Source organism: Phyllobates terribilis, unplaced genomic scaffold, assembly GCF_046119375.1.
Source record: "Phyllobates terribilis strain yellow unplaced genomic scaffold, ASM4611937v1 Scaffold_9__5_contigs__length_417890890, whole genome shotgun sequence".
Lineage (NCBI taxonomy): Eukaryota > Metazoa > Chordata > Amphibia > Anura > Dendrobatidae > Phyllobates > Phyllobates terribilis.
The window spans coordinates 377869852-377889512 of record NW_027362769.1 but is presented as its reverse complement, the minus strand read 5'-3'; the positions used below and the strand labels follow the sequence as shown (position 1 = coordinate 377889512).

The window sequence follows — 19661 nt, the reverse complement described above, 5'->3', positions numbered from 1 at the left end:
TGTGTAGTCAGTGGAGTCGGTGTTGTCTGCGGAGGCAGTGGAGTCGGTGGAGTCTGTGGAGTCGGTGGAGTCTGTGGAGTCAGTGAAGTAGGTGGAGTCTGCGGAGTCAGTGTTGTCTGCGGAGTCAGTGGAGTCGGTGTTGTCTGCGGAGTCAGTGGAGTCTGCAGAGTCAGTGTTGTCTGCGGAGTCAGTGGAGTCGGTGTTGTCTGCGGAGTCAGTGAAGTCGGTATTGTCTGCTGAGTCGGTGTTGTCTGCTGAGTCGGTGTTGTCTGCTGAGTCGGTGTTGTCTGCTGAGTCAGTGGAGTCTGCGGAGTCAGTGGATTCGGTGTTGTCTGCTGAGACTGTTGTCTGCTGAGTCGGTGTGGTCTGCTGAGTCGGTGTTGTATTTTGAGTCGGTGTTGTCTTTTGAGTCGGTGTTGTCTGCTGAGTTGGTGTTGTCTGCTGAGTTGGTGTTGTATGCTGAGTCGGTGTTGTCTGCGGAGTCGGTGTTGTCTGCGGAGTCGGTGGAGTCTGCGGAGTCGGTGTTGTCTGCGGAGTCAGTGGAGTCTGTTGTGTCTGTGGAGTCGGTGGAGTCTGTGGAGTCAGTGAAGTAGGTGCAGTCTGCGGAGTCAGTGTTGTCTGCAGAGTCGGTGTTGTCTGCGGAGTCAGTGGAGTCTGCGGAGTCGGTGTTGTCTGCGGAGTCGGTTTTGTCTGCTGAGTCGGTGTTGTCTGCTGAGTCGGTGTTGTCTTTTGGGTCGGTGTTGTCTGCTGAGTCGGTGTTGTCTGCTGAGTCGATGTTGTCTGCTGAGTCGATGTTGTCTGCTGAGTCGGTGTTGTCTGCTGAGTCGGTGTTGTCTGCTGAGTCGGTGTAGTCAGCTGAGTCGGTGGAGTCTGCTGAGTCGGTGGAGACTGCTGAGTCGGTGGAGTCTGCTGAGTCGGTGGAGTCTGCGGAGTCAGTGGAGTCGGTGTTCTCTGCGGAGTCAGTGGAGTCGTTGGAGTCAGTGGAGTCTGCTGAGTCAGTGGAGTCTGCTGAGTCAGTGGAGTCTGCTGAGTCGGTGGAGTCTGCTGAGTCGGTGGAGTCGGTGTTGTCTGCAGAGTCAGTGGAGTCGGTGTTGTCTGCGGAGTCAGTGGAGTCGGTGTTGTCTGCGGAGTCGGTGGAGTCGATGTTGTCTGCTGAGTCGGTGTTGTCTGCTGAGTCGGTGTTGACTTTTGAGTCGGTGTTGTCTGCTGAGTCGGTGTTGTCTGCTGAGTCGGTGTTGTCTGCTGAGTCTGTGTTGCCTGCTGAGTCGGTGTTGTCTGCTGAGTCAGTGGAGTCTGCTGAGTCGGTGGAGTCTGCGGAGCCAGTGGAGTCGGTGTTGTCTGCTGAGTCGGTGTTGTCTGCGGAGTCGGTGTTGTCTGCGGAGTCGGTGTTGTCTGCTGAGTCAGTGTTTTCTGTGGAGTCAGTGGAGTCGGTGTTGTCTGCTGAGTCGGTGTTGTCTGCTGAGCCGATGTTGTCTGCTGAGTCGGTGTTGTCTTTTGAGTCGGTGTTGTCTGCTGAGTCGGTGTTGTCTGCGGAGTCAGTGTTGTCTGCGGAGTCGGTGTTGTCTGCTGAGTCGGTGTTGTCTGCTGAGTCGGTGTGGTCTGCGGAGTCGTTGTTGTCTGCGGAGTCAGTGGAGTCGGTGTTGTCTGCAGAGTCAGTGGAGTCGGTGTTGTCTGGGGAGTCGGTGTTGTCTGCGGAGTCGGTGTTGTCTGCGGAATCGGTGTTGTCTGCGGAGTCGGTGTTGTCTGCGGAGTTAGTGGAGTCGGTGTTGTCTGCGGAGTCAGTGGAGTCGGTGTTGTCTGCGGAGTCAGTGGAGTCGGTGTTGTCTGCGGAGTCAGTGTTGTCTGCGGTGTCGGTGTTGTCTGCGGAATCGGTGTTGTCTGCGGAGTCGGTGTTGTCTGCGGAGTTAGTGGAGTCGGTGTTGTCTGCGGAGTCAGTGGAGTCGGTGTTGTCTGCGGAGTTAGTGGAGTCGGTGTTGTCTGCGGAGTCAGTGGAGTCGGTGTTGTCTGCAGAGTCAGTGGAGTCGGTGTTGTCTGTGTAGTCAGTGGAGTCGGTGTTGTTTGCGGAGGCAGTGGAGTCGGTGGAGTCTGTGGAGTCGGTGGAGTCTGTGGAGTCAGTGAAGTAGGTGGAGTCTGCGGAGTCAGTGTTGTCTGCGGAGTCAGTGGAGTCGGTGTTGTCTGCGGAGTCAGTGGAGTCTGCGGAGTCAGTGGAGTCTGCGGAGTCAGTGGAGACTGCGGAGTCAGTGGAGTCGGTGTTGTCTGCGGAGTCAGTGAAGTCGGTGTTGTCTGCTGAGTCGGTGTTGTCTGCTGAGTCGGTGTTGTCTGCTGAGTCGGTGGAGTCTGCGGAGTCAGTGGATTCGGTGTTGTCTGCTGAGTCTGTTGTCTGCTGAGTCGGTGTTGTATTTTGAGTCGGTGTTGCCTTTTGAGTCGGTGTTGTCTGCTGAGTTGGTGTTGTCTGCTGAGTCGGTGTTGTCTGCTGAGTCGGTGTTGTCTGCGGAGTCGGTGTTGTCTGCGGAGTCGGTGGAGTCTGTGGAGTCTGTGGAGTCTGCGGAGTCGGTGTTGTCTGCGGAGTCGGTGTTGTCTGCGGAGTCAGTGGAGTCGGTGTTGTCTGCGGAGTCAGTGGAGTCGGTGTTGTCTGCGGAGTCAGTGGAGTCTGTTGTGTCTGTGGAGTCGGTGGAGTAGGTGTTGTCTGCGGAGTCGGTGGAGTCTGCGGAGTCGGTGGAGTCTGCTGATTCGGAGTAGTCTGCGGAGACAGTGGAGTTGGTGTTGTCTGCGTAGACAGTGGAGTTGGTGGAGTCAGTGGAGTCTGCTGAGTCTGTGGAGTCTGCTGAGTTGGTGGAGTTTGCTGAGTCGGTGGAGTTTGCTGAGTCGGTGGAGTCTGCGGAGTCTGCGGAGTCGGTGTTCTCTGCTGAGTTGGTGTGGTCTGCGGAGTCGTTGTTGTCTGCGGAGTCAGTGGAGTCGGTGTTGTCTGCAGAGTCAGTGGAGTCGGTGTTGTCTGGGGAGTCGGTGTTGTCTGCGGAGTCGGTGTTGTCTGCGGAATCGGTGTTGTCTGCGGAGTCGGTGTTGTCTGCGGAGTTAGTGGAGTCGGTGTTGTCTGCGGAGTCAGTGGAGTCGGTGTTGTCTGCGGAGTCAGTGGAGTCGGTGTTGTCTGCGGAGTCAGTGTTGTCTGCGGAGTCGGTGTTGTCTGCGGAATCGGTGTTGTCTGCGGAGTCGGTGTTGTCTGCGGAGTTAGTGGAGTCGGTGTTGTCAGTGGAGTCGGTGTTGTCTGCGGAGTTAGTGGAGTCGGTGTTGTCTGCGGAGTCAGTGGAGTCGGTGTTGTCTGCAGAGTCAGTGGAGTCGGTGTTGTCTGTGTAGTCAGTGGAGTCGGTGTTGTTTGCGGAGGCAGTGGAGTCGGTGGAGTCTCTGGAGTCTGTGGAGTCGGTGGAGTCTGTGGAGTCAGTGAAGTAGGTGGAGTCTGCGGAGTCAGTGTTGTCTGCGGAGTCAGTGGAGTCGGTGTTGTCTGCGGAGTCAGTGGAGTCTGCGGAGTCAGTGGAGTCTGCGGAGTCAGTGGAGTCTGCGGAGTCAGTGGAGTCGGTGTTGTCTGCGGAGTCAGTGAAGTCGGTGTTGTCTGCTGAGTCGGTGTTGTCTGCTGAGTCGGTGTTGTCTGCTGAGTCGGTGGAGTCTGCGGAGTCAGTGGATTCGGTGTTGTCTGCTGAGTCTGTTGTCTGCTGAGTCGGTGTGGTCTGCTGAGTCGGTGATGTATTTTGAGTCGGTGTTGTCTTTTGAGTCGGTGTTGTCTGCTGAGTTGGTGTTGTCTGCTGAGTCGGTGTTGTCTGCTGAGTCGGTGTTGTCTGCTGAGTCGGTGTTGTCTGCGGAGTCGGTGTTGTCTGCGGAGTCGGTGGAGTCTGTGGAGTCTGTGGAGTCTGCGGAGTCGGTGTTGTCTGCGGAGTCGATGTTGTCTGTGGAGTCAGTGGAGTCGGTGTTGTCTGCGGAGTCAGTGGAGTCGGTGTTGTCTGCGGAGTCAGTGGAGTCTGTTGTGTCTGTGGAGTCGGTGGAGTAGGTGTTGTCTGCGGAGTCGGTGGAGTCTGTGGAGTCTGCGGAGTCGGTGTTGTCTGCGGAGTCGGTGTTGTCTGCTGAGTCAGTGGAGTCGGTGTTGTCTGCGGAGTCAGTGGAGTCGGTGTTGTCTGCGGAGTCAGTCGAGTCGGTGTTGTCTGCGGAGTCGGTGGAGTCGGTGGTGTCTGTGGAGTCGGTGGAGTCTATGGAGTCAGAGAAGTAGGTGGAGTCTGCGGAGTCGGTGTTGTCTGCGGAGTCAGTGGAGGCGGTGTTGTCTGCGGAGTCAGTGGAGTCTGCGGAGTCGGTGTTGTCTGCGGAGTCGGTGTTGTCTGCTGAGTCGGTGTTGTCTGCTGAGTCGGTGTTGTCTTTTGAGTCGGTGTTGTCTGCTGAGTCAGTGGAGTCGGTGTTGTCTGCTGAGTCGGTGTTGTCTGCGGAGTCGGTGTTGTCTGCTGAGTCGGTGTTGTCTGCAGAGTCAGTGTTGTCTGCTGAGTCGGTGTTGTCTGCTCAGTTGGTGTTGTCTGCTGAGTCGGTGTTGTCTGCTGAGTCGGTGGAGTCTGCGGAGTCGGTGGAGTCTGCTGATTCGGAGTAGTCTGCGGAGACAGTGGAGTTGGTGTTGTCTGCGTAGACAGTGGAGTTGGTGGAGTCAGTGGAGTCTGCTGAGTCTGTGGAGTCTGCTGAGTTGGTGGAGTTTGCTGAGTCGGTGGAGTTTGCTGAGTCGGTGGAGTCTGCGGAGTCTGCGGAGTCTGTGGAGTCTGCGGAGTCGGTGTTGTCTGTGGAGTCGGTGGTGTCTGCGGAGTCAGTGGAGTCGGTGTTGTCTGCGGAGTCAGTGGAGTCGGTGTTGTCTGTGTAGTCAGTGGAGTCGGTGTTGTCTGCGGAGGCAGTGGAGTCTGTGGAGTTGGTGGAGTTTGTGGAGTCAGTGAAGTAGGTGAAGTCTGCGGAGTCAGTGTTGTCTGCGGAGTCAGTGTTGTCTGCGGAGTCCGTGGAGTCGGTGTTGTCTGCGGAGTCAGTGGAGTCTGCGGAGTCACTGGAGTCTGCGGAGTCAGTGTTGTCTGCGGAGTCGGTGTAGTCTTCGGAGTCAGTGGAGTCGGTGTTGTCTGCGGAGTCAGTGAAGTCGGTGTTGTCTGCTGAGTCGGTGTTGTCTGCTGAGTTGGTGGAGTCGGTGTTGTCTGCGGAGTCGGTGTTGTCTGCGGAGTCGGTGTTGTCTGCGGAGTCGGTGGAGTCTGTGGAGTCTGTGGAGTCGGTGTTGTCTGCGGAGTCGGTGTTGTCTGCTGAGTCAGTGGAGTCGGTGTTGTCTGCTGAGTCAGTGGAGTCGGTGTTGTCTGCGGAGTCAGTGGAGTCGGTGTTGTCTGCGGAGTCGGTGGAGTCTGTGGTGTCTGTGGAGTCGGTGGAGTCTGTGGAGTCAGTGAAGAAGGTGGAGTCTGCGGAGTCGGTGTTGTCTTTTGAGTTGGTGTTGTCTGCTGATTCAATGTAGTCTGCTAAGTCGGTGGAGTCGGTGCAGTCTGCGGAGTCAGTGGAGTCGGTGTTGTCTGCGGAGTCAGTGGAGACGGTGGAGTCTGCTGAGTCGGTGGAGTCTGCGGAGTCAGTGAAGTAGGAGTCTGCGGAGTCGGTGTTGTCTGCGGAGTCTGCGGAGTCAGTGGAGTCTGCGGAGTCGGTGTTGTCTGCGGAGTCGGTGTTGTCTGCGGAGTCAGTGGAGTCTGCGGAGTCAGTGGAGTCTGCGGAGTCAGTGTTGTCTGCGGAGTCAGTGGAGTCGGTGTTGTCTGCGGAGTCAGTGAAGTCGGTGTTGTCTGCTGAGTCGGTGTTGTCTGCTGATTCGGTGTTGTCTGCTGAGTCGGTGGAGTCTGCGGAGTCAGTGGATTCGGTGTTGTCTGCTGAGTCTGTTGTCTGCTGAGTCGGTGTGGTCTGCTGAGTCGGTGTTGTATTTTGAGTCGGTGTTGTCTTTTGAGTCGGTGTTGTCTGCTGAGTTGGTGTTGTCTGCTGAGTCGGTGTTGTCTGCTGAGTCGGTGTTGTCTGCGGAGTCGGTGTTGTCTGCGGAGTCGGTGGAGTCTGTGGAGTCTGTGGAGTCTGCGGAGTCGGTGTTGTCTGCGGAGTCGGTGTTGTCTCCGGAGTCAGTGGAGTCGGTGTTGTCTGCAGAGTCAGTGGAGTCGGTGTTGTCTGCGGAGTCAGTGGAGTCTGTTGTGTCTGTGGAGTCGGTGGAGTAGGTGTTGTCTGCGGAGTCGGTGGAGTCTGTGGAGTCTGCGGAGACGGTGTTGTCTGCGGAGTCGGTGTTGTCTGCTGAGTCAGTGGAGTCGGTGTTGTCTGCGGAGTCAGTGGAGTCGGTGTTGTCTGCGGAGTCAGTCGAGTCGGTGTTGTCTGCGGAGTCGGTGGAGTCGGTGGTGTCTGTGGAGTCGGTGGAGTCTGTGGAGTCAGAGAAGTAGGTGGAGTCTGCGGAGTCGGTGTTGTCTGCGGAGTCAGTGGAGTCGGTGTTGTCTGCGGAGTCAGTGGAGTCTGCGGAGTCGGTGTTGTCTGCGGAGTCGGTGTTGTCTGCTGAGTCGGTGTTGTCTGCTGAGTCGGTGTTGTCTTTTGAGTCGGTGTTGTCTTTTGAGTCGGTGTTGTCTGCTGAGTCGGTGTTGTCTGATGAGTGGATGTTGGCTGCTGAGTCGCTGGAGTCTGCGGAGTCAGTGGAGTCGGTGTTGTCTTTTGAGTCGGTGTTGTCTGCTGAGTCAGTGGAGTCGGTGTTGTCTGCTGAGTCGGTGTTGTCTGCGGAGTCGGTGTTGTCTGCTGAGTCGGTGTTGTCTGCAGAGTCAGTGTTGTCTGCTGAGTCGGTGTTGTCTGCTGAGTTGGTGTTGTCTGCTGAGTCGGTGTTGTCTGCTGAGTCGGTGGAGTCTGCGGAGTCGGTGGAGTCTGCTGATTCGGAGTAGTCTGCGGAGACAGTGGAGTTGGTGTTGTCTGCGGAGACAGTGGAGTTGGTGGAGTCAGTGGAGTCTGCTGAGTTGGTGGAGTTTGCTGAGTCGGTGGAGTTTGCTGAGTCGGTGGAGTCTGCGGAGTCAGTGGAGTCGGTGTTGTCTGCGGAGTCGGTGGAGTCTGTGGTGTCTGTGGAGTCGGTGGAGTCTGTGGAGTCAGTGAAGAAGGTGGAGTCTGCGGAGTCGGTGTTGTCTTTTGAGTTGGTGTTGTCTGCTGATTCAATGTAGTCTGCTAAGTCGGTGGAGTCGGTGCAGTCTGCGGAGTCAGTGGAGTCGGTGTTGTCTGCGGAGTCAGTGGAGACGGTGGAGTCTGCTGAGTCGGTGGAGTCTGCGGAGTCAGTGAAGTAGGAGTCTGCGGAGTCGGTGTTGTCTGCGGAGTCTGCGGAGTCAGTGGAGTCTGCGGAGTCGGTGTTGTCTGCGGAGTCGGTGTTGTCTGCGGAGTCAGTGGAGTCTGCGGAGTCAGTGGAGTCTGCGGAGTCAGTGTTGTCTGCGGAGTCAGTGGAGTCGGTGTTGTCTGCGGAGTCAGTGAAGTCGGTGTTGTCTGCTGAGTCGGTGTTGTCTGCTGATTCGGTGTTGTCTGCTGAGTCGGTGGAGTCTGCGGAGTCAGTGGATTCGGTGTTGTCTGCTGAGTCTGTTGTCTGCTGAGTCGGTGTGGTCTGCTGAGTCGGTGTTGTATTTTGAGTCGGTGTTGTCTTTTGAGTCGGTGTTGTCTGCTGAGTTGGTGTTGTCTGCTGAGTCGGTGTTGTCTGCTGAGTCGGTGTTGTCTGCGGAGTCGGTGTTGTCTGCGGAGTCGGTGGAGTCTGTGAAGTCTGTGGAGTCTGCGGAGTCGGTGTTGTCTGCGGAGTCGGTGTTGTCTGCGGAGTCAGTGGAGTCGGTGTTGTCTGCGGAGTCAGTGGAGTCGGTGTTGTCTGCGGAGTCAGTGGAGTCTGTTGTGTCTGTGGAGTCGGTGGAGTAGGTGTTGTCTGCGGAGTCGGTGGAGTCTGTGGAGTCTGCGGAGTCGGTGTTGTCTGCGGAGTCGGTGTTGTCTGCTGAGTCAGTGGAGTCGGTGTTGTCTGCGGAGTCAGTGGAGTCGGTGTTGTCTGCGGAGTCAGTCGAGTCGGTGTTGTCTGCGGAGTCGGTGGAGTCGGTGGTGTCTGTGGAGTCGGTGGAGTCTGTGGAGTCAGAGAAGTAGGTGGAGTCTGCGGAGTCGGTGTTGTCTGCGGAGTCAGTGGAGTCGGTGTTGTCTGCGGAGTCAGTGGAGTCTGCGGAGTCGGTGTTGTCTGCGGAGTCGGTGTTGTCTGCTGAGTCGGTGTTGTCTGCTGAGTCGGTGTTGTCTTTTGAGTCGGTGTTGTCTTTTGAGTCGGTGTTGTCTGCTGAGTCGGTGTTGTCTGATGAGTGGATGTTGTCTGCTGAGTCGCTGGAGTCTGCGGAGTCAGTGGAGTCGGTGTTGTCTTTTGAGTCGGTGTTGTCTGCTGAGTCAGTGGAGTCGGTGTTGTCTGCTGAGTCGGTGTTGTCTGCGGAGTCGGTGTTGTCTGCTGAGTCGGTGTTGTCTGCAGAGTCAGTGTTGTCTGCTGAGTCGGTGTTGTCTGCTGAGTTGGTGTTGTCTGCTGAGTCGGTGTTGTCTGCTGAGTCGGTGGAGTCTGCGGAGTCGGTGGAGTCTGCTGATTCGGAGTAGTCTGCGGAGACAGTGGAGTTGGTGTTGTCTGCGGAGACAGTGGAGTTGGTGGAGTCAGTGGAGTCTGCTGAGTCTGTGGAGTCTGCTGAGTTGGTGGAGTTTGCTGAGTCGGTGGAGTTTGCTGAGTCGGTGGAGTCTGCGGAGTCTGCGGAGTCTGTGGAGTCTGCGGAGTCGGTGTTGTCTGTGGAGTCGGTGTTGTCTGCGGAGTCAGTGGAGTCGGTGTTGTCTGCGGAGTCAGTGGAGTCGGTGTTGCTGTGTAGTCAGTGGAGTCGGTGTTGTCTGCGGAGGCAGTGGAGTCTGTGGAGTTGGTGGAGTCTGTGGAGTCAGTGAAGTAGGTGAAGTCTGCGGAGTCAGTGTTGTCTGCGGAGTCAGTGTTGTCTGCGGAGTCAGTGTTGTCTGCGGAGTCAGTGGAGTCGGTGTTGTCTGCGGAGTCAGTGGAGTCTGCGGAGTCACTGTTGTCTGCGGAGTCGGTGTAGTCTTCGGAGTCAGTGGAGTCGGTGTTGTCTGCGGAGTCAGTGAAGTCGGTGTTGTCTGCTGAGTCGGTGTTGTCTGCTGAGTTGGTGGAGTCGGTGTTGTCTGCGGAGTCGGTGTTGTCTGCGGAGTCGGTGTTGTCTGCGGAGTCGGTGGAGTCTGTGGAGTCTGTGGAGTCGGTGTTGTCTGCGGATTCGGTGTTGTCTGCTGAGTCAGTGGAGTCGGTGTTGTCTGCTGAGTCAGTGGAGTCGGTGTTGTCTGCGGAGTCAGTGGAGTTGGTGTTGTCTGCGGAGTCGGTGGAGTCTGTGGTGTCTGTGGAGTCGGTGGAGTCTGTGGAGTCAGTGAAGAAGGTGGAGTCTGCGGAGTCGATGTTGTCTTTTGAGTTGGTGTTGTCTGCTGATTCAATGTAGTCTGCTAAGTCGGTGGAGTCGGTGCAGTCTGCGGAGTCAGTGGAGTCGGTGTTGTCTGCGGAGTCAGTGGAGTCGGTGGAGTCTGCTGAGTCGGTGGAGTCTGCGGAGTCAGTGAAGTAGGAGTCTGCGGAGTCGGTGTTGTCTGCGGAGTCAGTGGAGTCAGTGGAGTCTGCGGAGTCAGTGGAGTCTGCGGAGTCGGTGTTGTCTGCGGAGTCGGTGTTGTCTGCGGAGTCAGTGGAGTCGGTGTTGTCTGCGGAGTCAGTGAAGTCGGTGAAGTCAGTGGAGTCGGTGGAGTCTGCTGAGTCGGTGGAGTCTGCGGAGTCAGTGGAGTCGGTGTTGACTGCGGAGTCAGTGGAGTCAGTGGAGTCGGTGCAGTCAGTGGAGTCGGTGTTGTCTGCTGACTCAGTGGAGTCTGCGGAGTCAGTGGAGTCGGTGTTGTCTGCTGAGTCGGTGTTGTCTGCTGAGTCGGTGTTGTCTTTTGAGTCGGTGTTGTCTGCTGAGTCGGTATTGTCTGCGGAGTCTGCGGAGTCGGTGTTGTCTACTGAGTCGGTGTTGTCTTTTGAGTCGGTGTTGTCTGCTGAGTCGATGTTGTCTGCTGAGTCGGTGTTGTCTGCTGAGTCGGTGGAGTCTGCTGAGTCGGTGGAGTCTGCTGAGTCGGTGGAGTCTGCTGAGTCGGTGGAGTCTGCTGAGTCGGCGGAGTCTGCTGAGTCGGTGGAGTCTGCGGAGTCAGTGGAGTCGGTGTTCTCTGCGGAGTCGGTGGAGTCGGTGGAGTCAGTGGAGTCTGCTGAGTCGGTGGAGTCTGCGGAGTAAGTGGAGTCGGTGTTCTCTGCGGAGTCAGTGGAGTCGGTGGAGTCAGTGGAGTCTGCTGAGTCAGTGGAGTCTGCTGAGTCGGTGGAGTCTGCTGAGTCGGTGGAGTCGGTGTTGTCTGAGGAGTCAGTGGAGTCGGTGTTGTCTGCGGAGTCAGCGGAGTCGGTGTTGTCTGCGGAGTCAGTGGAGTCGGTGGAGTCAGTGCAGTCTGCTGAGTCAGAGGAGTCTGCTGAGTCGGTGGAGTCTGCTGAGTCGGTGGAGTCGGTGTTGTCTGCAAAGTCAGTGGAGTCGGTGTTGTCTGCGGCGTCAGTGGAGTCGGTGTTGTCTGCGGAGTCAGTGGAGTCGGTGTTGTCTGCTGAGTCGGTGTTGTCTGCTGAGTCGGTGTTGACTTTTGAGTCGGTGTTGTCTGCTGAGTCGGTGTTGTCTGCTGAGTCGGTGTTGTCTGCTGAGTCAGTGGAGTCTGTTGAGTCGATGGAGTCTGCAGAGTCAGTGGAGTCGGTGTTGTCTGCTGAGTCAGTGTTGTCTGCGAAGTCGGTGTTGTCTGCTGAATCGGTGTTGTCTGCTGAGTCGGTGTTGTCTGCTGAGTCGGTGTTGTCGGTTGAGTCGGTGTTGTCTACTGAGTCGGTGTTGTCTGCTGAGTCTGTGTTGCCTGCTGAGTCGGTGTTGTCTGCTGAGTCAGTGGAGTCTGCTAAGTCGGTGGAGTCTGCGGAGCCAGTGAAGTCGGTGTTGTCTGCTGAGTCGGTGTTGTCTGCGGAGTCGGTGTTGTCTGCGGAGTCGGTGTTGTCTGCTGAGTCAGTGTTGTCTGTGGAGTCAGTGGAGTCGGTGTTGTCTGCTGAGTCGGTGTTGTCTGCGGAGTCGGTGTTGTCTGCGGAGTCGGTGTTGTCTGCTGAGTGTGTGTTGTCTGCTGAGTCGGTGTTGTCTGCGGAGTTAGTGTTGTCTGCTGAGTCGGTGTTGTCTGCTGAGTCGGTGTTGTCTGCTGAGTCGGTGGAGTCTGTGGAGTCGGTGTAGTCTGCTGAGTCGGTGGAGTCTGCTGATTCGGTGTAGTCTGCGGAGTCAGTAGAGTCGGTGTTGTCTGCGGAGACAGTAGAGTTGGTGGAGTCAGTGGAGTCTGCTGAGTCGGTGGAGTCTGCTGAGTCGGTGGAGTCTGCGGAGTCAGTGGAGTCGGTGGTGTCTGCGGAGTCAGCGGAGTCGGTGTTGTCCGCGGAGTCAGTGAAGTCGGTGGAGTCAGTGGAGTCTGCTGAGTCAGTGGAGTCTGCTGAGTCGGTGGAGTCTGCTGAGTCGGTGGAGTCGGTGTTGTCTGCGGAGTCAGTGGAGTCGGTGTTGTCTGCGGAGACAGTGGAGTCGGTGTTGTCTGCGGAGTCAGTGGAGTCGGTGTTGTCTGCTGAGTTGGTGTTGTCTGCTGAGTCGGTGTAGACTTTTGAGTCGGTGTTGTCTGCTGAGTCGGTGTTGTCTGCTGAGTCGGTGTTGTCTGCTGAGTCAGTGGAGTCTGTTGAGTCGATGGAGTCTGCGGAGTCAGTGGAGTCGGTGTTGTCTGCTGAGTCAGTGTTGTCTGCGAAGTCGGTGTTGTCTGCTGAGTCGGTGTTGTCTGCTGAGTCGGTGTTGTCTGCTAAGTCGGTGTTGTCGGTTGAGTCGGTGTTGTCTCCTGAGTCGGTGTTGTCTGCTGAGTCTGTGTTGCCTGCCGAGTCGGTGTTGTCTGCTGAGTCAGTGGAGTCTGCTAAGTCCGTGGAGTCTGTGGAGCCAGTGGAGTCGGTGTTGTCTGCTGAGTCGGTGTTGTCTGCGGAGTCGGTGTTGTCTGCGGAGTCGGTGTTGTCTGCTGAGTCGGTGTTGTCTGTGGAGTCAGTGGAGTCGGTGTTGTCTGCTGAGTCGGTGTTGTCTGCTGAGTCGGTGTTGTCTGCTGAGTCGGTGTTGTCTGCGGAGTCGGTGTTGTCTGCTGAGTGTGTGTTGTCTGCTGAGTGTGTGTTGTCTGCGGAGTTAGTTTTGTCTGCTGAGTCGGTGTTGTCTGCTGAGTCGGTGTTGTCTGCTGAGTCGGTGGAGTCTGCGGAGTCGGTGTAGTCTGCTGAGTCGGTGGAGTCTGCTGATTCGGTGTAGTCTGCGGAGTCAGTAGAGTCGGTGTTGTCTGCGGAGACAGTGAAGTTGGTGGAGTCAGTGGAGTCTGCTGAGTCGGTGGAGTCTGCTGAGTCGGTGGAGTCTGCTGAGTCTGCTGAGTCGGTGGAGTCTGCGGAGTCGGTGGAGTCTGCGGAGTCTGAGGAGTCGGTGTCTGCGGAGTCGGTGTTGTCTGCGGAGTCAGTGGAGTCGGTGTTGTCTGCAGAGTCAGTGGAGTCGGTGTTATCTGTGTAGTCAGTCGAGTCGGTGTTGTCTGCGGAGGCAGTGGAGTCTGTGGAGTCTGTGGAGTCAGTGAAGTAGGTGGAGTCTGCGGAGTCAGTGTTGTCTGCGAAGTCAGTGGAGTCGGTGTTGTCAGCGGAGTCAGTGGAGTCTGCGGAGTCAGTGGAGTCTGCGGAGTCAGTGTTGTCTGCGGATTCGGTGTTGTCTGCGGAGTCAGTGGAGTCGGTGTTGTCTGCGGAGTCAGTGAAGTCGGTGTTGTCTGCTGAGTCGGTGTTGTCTGCTGAGTCGGTGTGGTCTGCTGAGTTGGTGGAGTCTGCGGAGTCAGTGGAGTCGGTGTTGTCTGCTGAGTCGGTGTTGTCTGCTGAGTCGGTGTGGTCTGCTGAGTCGGTGTTGTCTTTTGAGTCGGTGTTGTCTTTTGAGTCGGTGTTGTCTGCTGAGTTGGTGTTGTCTGCTGAGTCGGTGTTGTCTGCTGAGTCGGTGTTGTCTGCTGAATCGGTGGAGTCTGCTGAGTCGGTGGAGTTGGTGGAGTCTGCGGAGTCGATGGAGTCGGTGTTATCTGCGGAGTCAGTGGAGTCGGTGTTGTCTGCTGAGTCGGTGTTGTCTGCTGAGTCGGTGTTGTCTGCTGAGTCGGTGTTGTCTGCGGAGTCGGTATTGTCTGCTGAGTGTGTGTTGTCTGCTGAGTGTGTGTTGTCTGCTGAGTCAGTGTTGTCTGCGGAGTTAGTGTTGTCTGCTGAGTCGGTGTTGTCTGCTGAGTCGGTGTTGTCTGCTGAGTCGGTGGAGTCTGCGGAGTCGGTGTAGTCTGCTGAGTCGGTGGAGTCTGCTGATTCGGTGTAGTCTGCGGAGTCAGTAGAGTCGGTGTTGTCTGCGGAGACAGTGGAGTTGGTGGAGTCAGTGGAGTCTGCTGAGTCGGTGGAGTCTGCTGAGTCGGTGGAGTCTGCTTAGTCGGTGGAGTCTGCGGAGTCGGTGGAGTCGGTGTTGTCTGCTGAGTCGGTGTTGTCTGCTGAGTCGGTGTGGTCTGCTGAGTTGGTGGAGTCTGCGGAGTCAGTGGAGTCGGTGTTGTCTGCTGAGTCGGTGTGGTCTGCTGAGTCGGTGTTGTCTTTTGAGTCGGTGTTGTCTTTTGAGTCGGTGTTGTCTGCTGAGTTGGTGTTGTCTGCTGAGTCGGTGTTGTCTGCTGAGTCGGTGTTGTCTGCTGAATCGGTGGAGTCTGCTGAGTCGGTGGAGTTGGTGGAGTCTGCGGAGTCGATGGAGTCGGTGTTATCTGCGGAGTCAGTGGAGTCGGTGTTGTCTGCTGAGTCGGTGTTGTCTGCTGAGTCGGTGTTGTCTGCTGAGTCGGTGTTGTCTGCGGAGTCGGTATTGTCTGCTGAGTGTGTGTTGTCTGCTGAGTGTGTGTTGTCTGCTGAGTCAGTGTTGTCTGCGGAGTTAGTGTTGTCTGCTGAGTCGGTGTTGACTGCTGAGTCGGTGTTGTCTGCTGAGTCGGTGGAGTCTGCGGAGTCGGTGTAGTCTGCTGAGTCGGTGGAGTCTGCTGATTCGGTGTAGTCTGCGGAGTCAGTAGAGTCGGTGTTGTCTGCGGAGACAGTGGAGTTGGTGGAGTCTGCTGAGTCGGTGGAGTCTGCTTAGTCGGTGGAGTCTGCGGAGTCGGTGGAGTCTGCGGAGTCTGCGGAGTCGGTGGTGTCTGCGGAGTCGGTGTTGTCTGCGAAGTCAGTGGAGTCGGTGTTGTCAGCGGAGTCAGTGGAGTCTGCGGAGTCAGTGGAGTCTGCAGAGTCAGTGTTGTCTGCGGATTCGGTGTTGTCTGCGGAGTCAGTGAAGTCGGTGTTGTCTGCTGAGTCGGTGTTGTCTGCTGAGTCGGTGTGGTCTGCTGAGTTGATGGATTCTGCGGAGTCATTGGAGTCGGTGTTGTCTGCTGAGTCGGTGTTGTCTGCTGAGTCGGTGTGGTCTGCAGAGTCGGTGTGGTCTGCAGAGTCGGTGTGGTCTGCTGAGTCAGTGTTGTCTTTTGAGTCGGTGTTGTCTGTTGAGTTGGTGTTGTCTGCTGAGTCGCTGTTGTCTGCTGAGTCGGTGTTGTCTGCTGAATCGGTGGAGTCTGCTGAGTCGGTGGAGTCTGCGGAGTCGGTGGTGTCTGCGGAGTCGATGGAGTCGGTGTTATCTGCGGAGTCAGTGGAGTCTGCTGAGTCGGTGGAGTCTGCTGAGTCGGTGGAGTCTGCGGAGTCGGTGTTGTTTGCGGAGTCGGTGTTGTCTGCGGAGTCAGTGGAGTCGGTGTTGTCTGCGGAGTCAGTGGAGTCGATGTTGTCTGCGGAGTCAGTGGAGACGGTGTTTTCTGCGAAGTCGGTGGAGTCGGTGGAGTCAGTGGAGTCTGTGGAGTCAGTGTAGTAGGTGGAGTCTGCGGAGTCTGTATTGTCTGCGGAGTCAGTGGAGTCGGTGTTGTCGGTGGAGTCTGCGGAGTCAGTGAAGTCGGTGGAGTCAGTGGAGTCTGCTGAGTCGGTGGAGTCTGCGGAGTCAGTGGAGTCGGTGTTGTCTGCTGAGTCGGTGTCTGCGGAGTCGGTGTTGTCTGCGGAGTCGGTGTTGTCTGCGGAGTCGGTTTTGTCTGCTGAGACGGTGTTGTCTGCTGAGTCGGTATTGTCTGCTGAGTCGGTGTTGTCTGCTGAGTCGGTGTAGTCTGCTGAGTCGGTGTAGTCTGCTGAGTCGGTGTAGTCTGCTGAGTCGGTGTAGTCTGCTGAGTCGGTGGAGTCTGCTGAGTCGGTGGAGTCTGCTGAGTCGGTGGAGTCTGCTGAGTCGGTGGAGTCTGCTGAGTCGGTGGAGTCTGCTGAGTCGGTGGAGTGTGCGGAGTCGGTGTTGTCTGCGGAGTCGGTGTTGTCTGCGGAGTCGGTGGTGTCTGCGGAGTCGGTGTTGTCTGCGGAGTCAGTGGAGTCGGTGTTGCCTGCTGAGTCGGTGGAGTCTGCGTAGTCGGTGGAGTCTGCGGAGTAGGTGTTGTCTGCGGAGTCGGTGTTGTCTGCGGAGTTGGTGTTGTCTGCGGAGTTGGTGTTGTCTGCGGAGTCAGTGTTGTCTGCGGAGTCAGTGGAGTCGGTGTTGTGTGCGGAGTAAGTGGAGTCGGTGTTGTCTGTGGAGTCTGTGGAGTTGGTGGAGTCTGTGGAGTCTGTGAAGTAGGCGGAGTCTGAAGAGTTAGTGTTGTCTGCGGAGGCGGTGTTGTCTGCGGAGTCGGTGTTGTCTGCGGAGCCGGTGTTGTCTGCAGAGTCGGTGTTGTCTGCTGAGTCGGTGTTGTCTGCTGAATCGGTGTTGTCTGCTGAGTCATTGTTTTCTGCTGCGTTGGTGTTTTCTGCGGAGTCAGTGGAGTCGGTGTTGTCTGCGGAGTCTGTGGAGTCTGTGGAGTCTGTGGAATCGGTGGAGTCGGTGGAGTCGGTGGAGTCTGCGGAGTCAGTGAAGTAGGTGGAGTCTGCGGAGTCGGTGCTGTCTGTGGAGTCAGTGGAGTCAGTGTTGTCTGCGGAGTCAGTGGAGTCTGTGGAGTCAGTGGAGTCTGCGGAGTCAGTGTTGTCTGCGGAGTCGGTGTTGTCTGTGGAGTCAGTGGAGTCGGTGTTGTCTGCGGAGTCAGTGGAGTCGGTGAAGTCTGTGGAGTCGGTGTTGTCTGCTGAGTCAGTGTTGTCTGCTGAGTCGGTGTTGTCTGTTGAGTTGGTGTTGCCTGCTGAGTCGGTGGAGTCTGCTGAGTCGGTGGAGTCTGTGGAGTCTGTAAAGTCGGTGTTGTCTGCGGAGTCGGTGGAGTCTGCGGAGTCAGTGGAGTCGGTGTTGCCTGCGGAGTCAGTGGAGTCAGTGGAGTCTGTGGAGTCGGTGGAGTCAGTGGACTCTGCTGAGTCGGTGGAGTCTGCTGAGTCGGTGGAGTCTGCGGAGTCGGTGTTGTCTGCGGAGTCGGTGTGGTCTGCGGAGTCGGTGTTGTCTGCGGAGTCAGTGGAGTCGGTGTTGTCTGCAGAGTCAGTGGAGTCGGTGTTGTCTTGGAAGTCGGTGTTATCTGCGGAGTCGGTGTTGTCTGCGGAGTCGGTGTTGTCTGCAGAGTCGGTGTTGTCTGCGGAGTTAGTGGAGTCGGTGTTGTCTGCGGAGTCAGTGGAGTCGGTGTTGTCTGCGGAGTCAGTGGAGTCTTTGTTGTCTGTGGAGTCGGTGGAGTCTGTGGAGTCTGTGGAGTCGGTGTTGTCTGCGGAGTCGGTGTTGTCTGCGGAGTCAATGTTGTCTGCAGAGTGGGTGTTGTCTGCGGAGTCGGTGTTGTCTGCGGAGTCAGTGGAGTCGGTGTTGTCTGCAGAGTCAGTGGAGTCGGTGTTGTCTGTCTAGTCAGTGGAGTCGGAGTTGTCTGCGGAGGCAGTGGAGTCTGTGGAGTCGGTGGAGTCTGTGGAGTCAGTGAAGTAGGTGGAGTCTGCGGAGTCAGTGTTGTCTGCGAAGTCAGTGGAGTCGGTGTTGTCTGCGGAGTCAGTGGAGTCTGCGGAGTCGGTGTAGTCTGCGGAGTCAGTGTTGTCTGCGGGGTCGGTGTTGTCTGCGGAGTCAGTGGAGTCGGTGTTGTCTGCGGAGTCAGTGAAGTCGGTGTTGTCTGCTGAGTCGGTGTTGTCTGCTGAGTCGGTGTTGTCTGCTGAATCGGTGTTGTCTGCTGAGTCGTTGTTTTCTGCTGCGTTGGTGTTTTCTGCGGAGTCAGTGGAGTCGGTGTTGTCTGCGGAGTCTGTGGAGTCTGTGGAGTCTGTGGAATCGGTGGAGTCGGTGGAGTCGGTGGAGTCTGCGGAGTCAGTGAAGTAGGTGGAGTCTGCGGAGTCGGTGCTGGCTGTGGAGTCAGTGGAGTCAGTGTTGTCTGCGGAGTCAGTGGAGTCTGTGGAGTCAGTGGAGTCTGCGGAGTCAGTGTTGTCTGCGGATTCGGTGTTGTCTGCGGAGTCAGAGGAGTCGGTGTTGTCTGCAGAGTCAGTGAAGTCGGTGTTGTCTGCTGAGTCGGTGTTGTCTGCTGAGTCGGTGTAGTCTTTTGAGTCGGTGTTGTCTGCTGAGTCGATGTTGTCTGCTGAGTCGATGTTGTCTGCTGAGTCGATGTTGTCTGCTGAGTCGGTGTTGTCTGCTGAGTCGGTGTAGTCTGCTCAGTCGGTGGAGTCTGCTGAGTCGGTGGAGTCTGCTGAGTCGGTGGAGTCTGCTGAGTCGGTGGAGTCTGCGGAGTCAGTGGAGTCGGTGTTCTCTGCGGAGTCAGTGGAGTCGGTGGAGTCAGTGGAGTCTGCTGAGTCAGTGGAGTCTGCTGAGTCGGTGGAGTCTGCTGAGTCGGTGGAGTCGGTGTTGTCTGCGGAGTCAGTGGAGTCGGTGTTGTCTGTGTAGTCAGTGGAGTCGGTGTTGTCTGCGGAGGCAGTGGAGTCTGTGGAGTCTGTGGAGTTGGTGGAGTCTGTGGAGTCAGTGAAGTAGGTGGAGTCTGCGGAGTCAGTGTTGTCTGCGGAGTCAGTGGAGTCGGTGTTGTCTGCGGAGTCAGTGGAGTCTGCTGAGTCGGTGTTGTCTGCTGAGTCCGTGTTGTCTTTTGAGTCGGTGTTGACTTTTGAGTCGGTGTTGTCTGCTGAGTCGGTGTTGTCTGCTAAGTCGGTGTTGTCTGCTGAGTCGATGTTGTCTGCTGAGTCGATGTTGTCTGCTGAGTCGGTGTTGTCTGATGAGTCGGTGATCTCTGCTGAGTCTGTTGTGTCTGTGGAGTCGGTGGAGTCTGTGGAGTCAGTGAAGTAGGTGGAGTCTGCGGAGTCAGTGTTGTCTGCGGAGTCAGTGGAGTCGGTGTTGTCTGCTGAGTCGGTGTTGTCTGCTGAGTCGGTGTGGTCTGCTGAGTCGGTGTTGTATTTTGAGTCGGTGTTGTATTTTGAGTCGGTGTTGTCTTTTGAGTCAGTGTTGTCTGCTGAGTCGGTGTTGTCTGCTGAGTCGGTGTTGTCTGCTGAGTCGGTGTTGTCTGCGGAGTCGGTGTATTCTGCGGAGTCGGTGGAGTCTGTGGAGTCTGTGGAGTCGGTGTTGTCTGCGGAGTCGGTGTTGTCTGCGGAGTCAGTGGAGTCGGTGTTGTCTGCGGAGTCAGTGGAGTCGGTGTTGTCTGCGGAGTCGGTGTTGTCTGCGGAGTCGGTGTTGTCTGCGGAGTCTGTGGAGTCTGTGGAGTCGGTGTTGTCTGCGGAGTCGGTGTTGTCTGCGGAGTCGGTGTTATCTGCGGAGTCGGTGTTGTCTGCGGAGTCAGTGGAGTCGGTGTTGTCTGCGGAGTCAGTGGAGTCGGTGTTGTCTGCGGAGTCGGTGGAGTCTGTTGTGTCTGTGGAGTCGGTGGAGTCTGCTGAGTCAGTGGAGTCGGTGTTGTCTGTGGACTCAGTGGAGTCGGTGTTGTCTGCGCAGTCAGTGGAGTCGGTGTTGTCTGCGGAGTCGGTGGAGTCTGTGGAGTCGGTGGAGTCTGTGGAGTCGGTGGAGTCGGTGGAGTCGGTGGTGTCTGCGGAGTCGGTGTTGTCTGCGGAGTCAGTGGAGTCGGTGTTCTCTGTGGAGTCGGTGGAGTCTGCTGAGTCGGTGGAGTCTGCTGAGTCGGTGGAGTCTGCTGAGTCGGTGGATTCTGCGGAGTCGGTGTTGTCTGCGGAGTCGGTGTTGTCTGCGGAGTCAGTGGAGTCGGTGTTGTCTGTGAAGTCAGTGGAGTCGGTGTTGTCTGCGGAGTCAGTGGAGTCGGTGGAGTCAGTGAAGTAGGTGGAGTCTGCGGAGTCAGTGTTGTCTGCGTAGTTAGTGGAGTCGGTGTTGTCTGCGGAGTCTGCGGTGTCAGTGGAGTCTGCGGAGTCGGTGTTGTTTGCGGAGTCGTTGTTGTCTGCGGAGTCAGTGGAGTCGGTGTTGTCTGCGGAGTCAGTGAAGTCGGTGTTGTCTGCTGAGTCGGTGTTGTCTGCTGAGTCGGTGTTGTCTGCTGAGTCGGTGGAGTCTGCGGAGTCAGTGGAGTCGTTGTTGTCTGCTGAGTCGGTGTTATCTGCTGAGTCGGTGTTGTCTGCTTAGTCGGTGTTGTCTTTTGAGTCGGTGTTGTCTTTTGAGTCTGTGTTGTCTGCTGAGTCGGTG

The 19661-nt window shown here is 56.9% G+C and overlaps 1 protein-coding gene across 1 annotated transcript in view; it reads right to left on the bottom strand.

Annotated features, from left to right (window-relative positions):
• Window positions 1–19661, bottom strand: part of LOC141161415 (uncharacterized) — a 160648-nt gene that overhangs the window by 72120 nt on the left and 68867 nt on the right. Inside the window, 6 exon segments of the mRNA XM_073646225.1 lie at window positions 7718–8320; window positions 9529–9750; window positions 10096–10788; window positions 12466–12596; window positions 14652–15168; window positions 15973–16857. Coding sequence (XP_073502326.1) covers window positions 7718–8320; window positions 9529–9750; window positions 10096–10788; window positions 12466–12596; window positions 14652–15168; window positions 15973–16857 — 3051 coding nt within the window.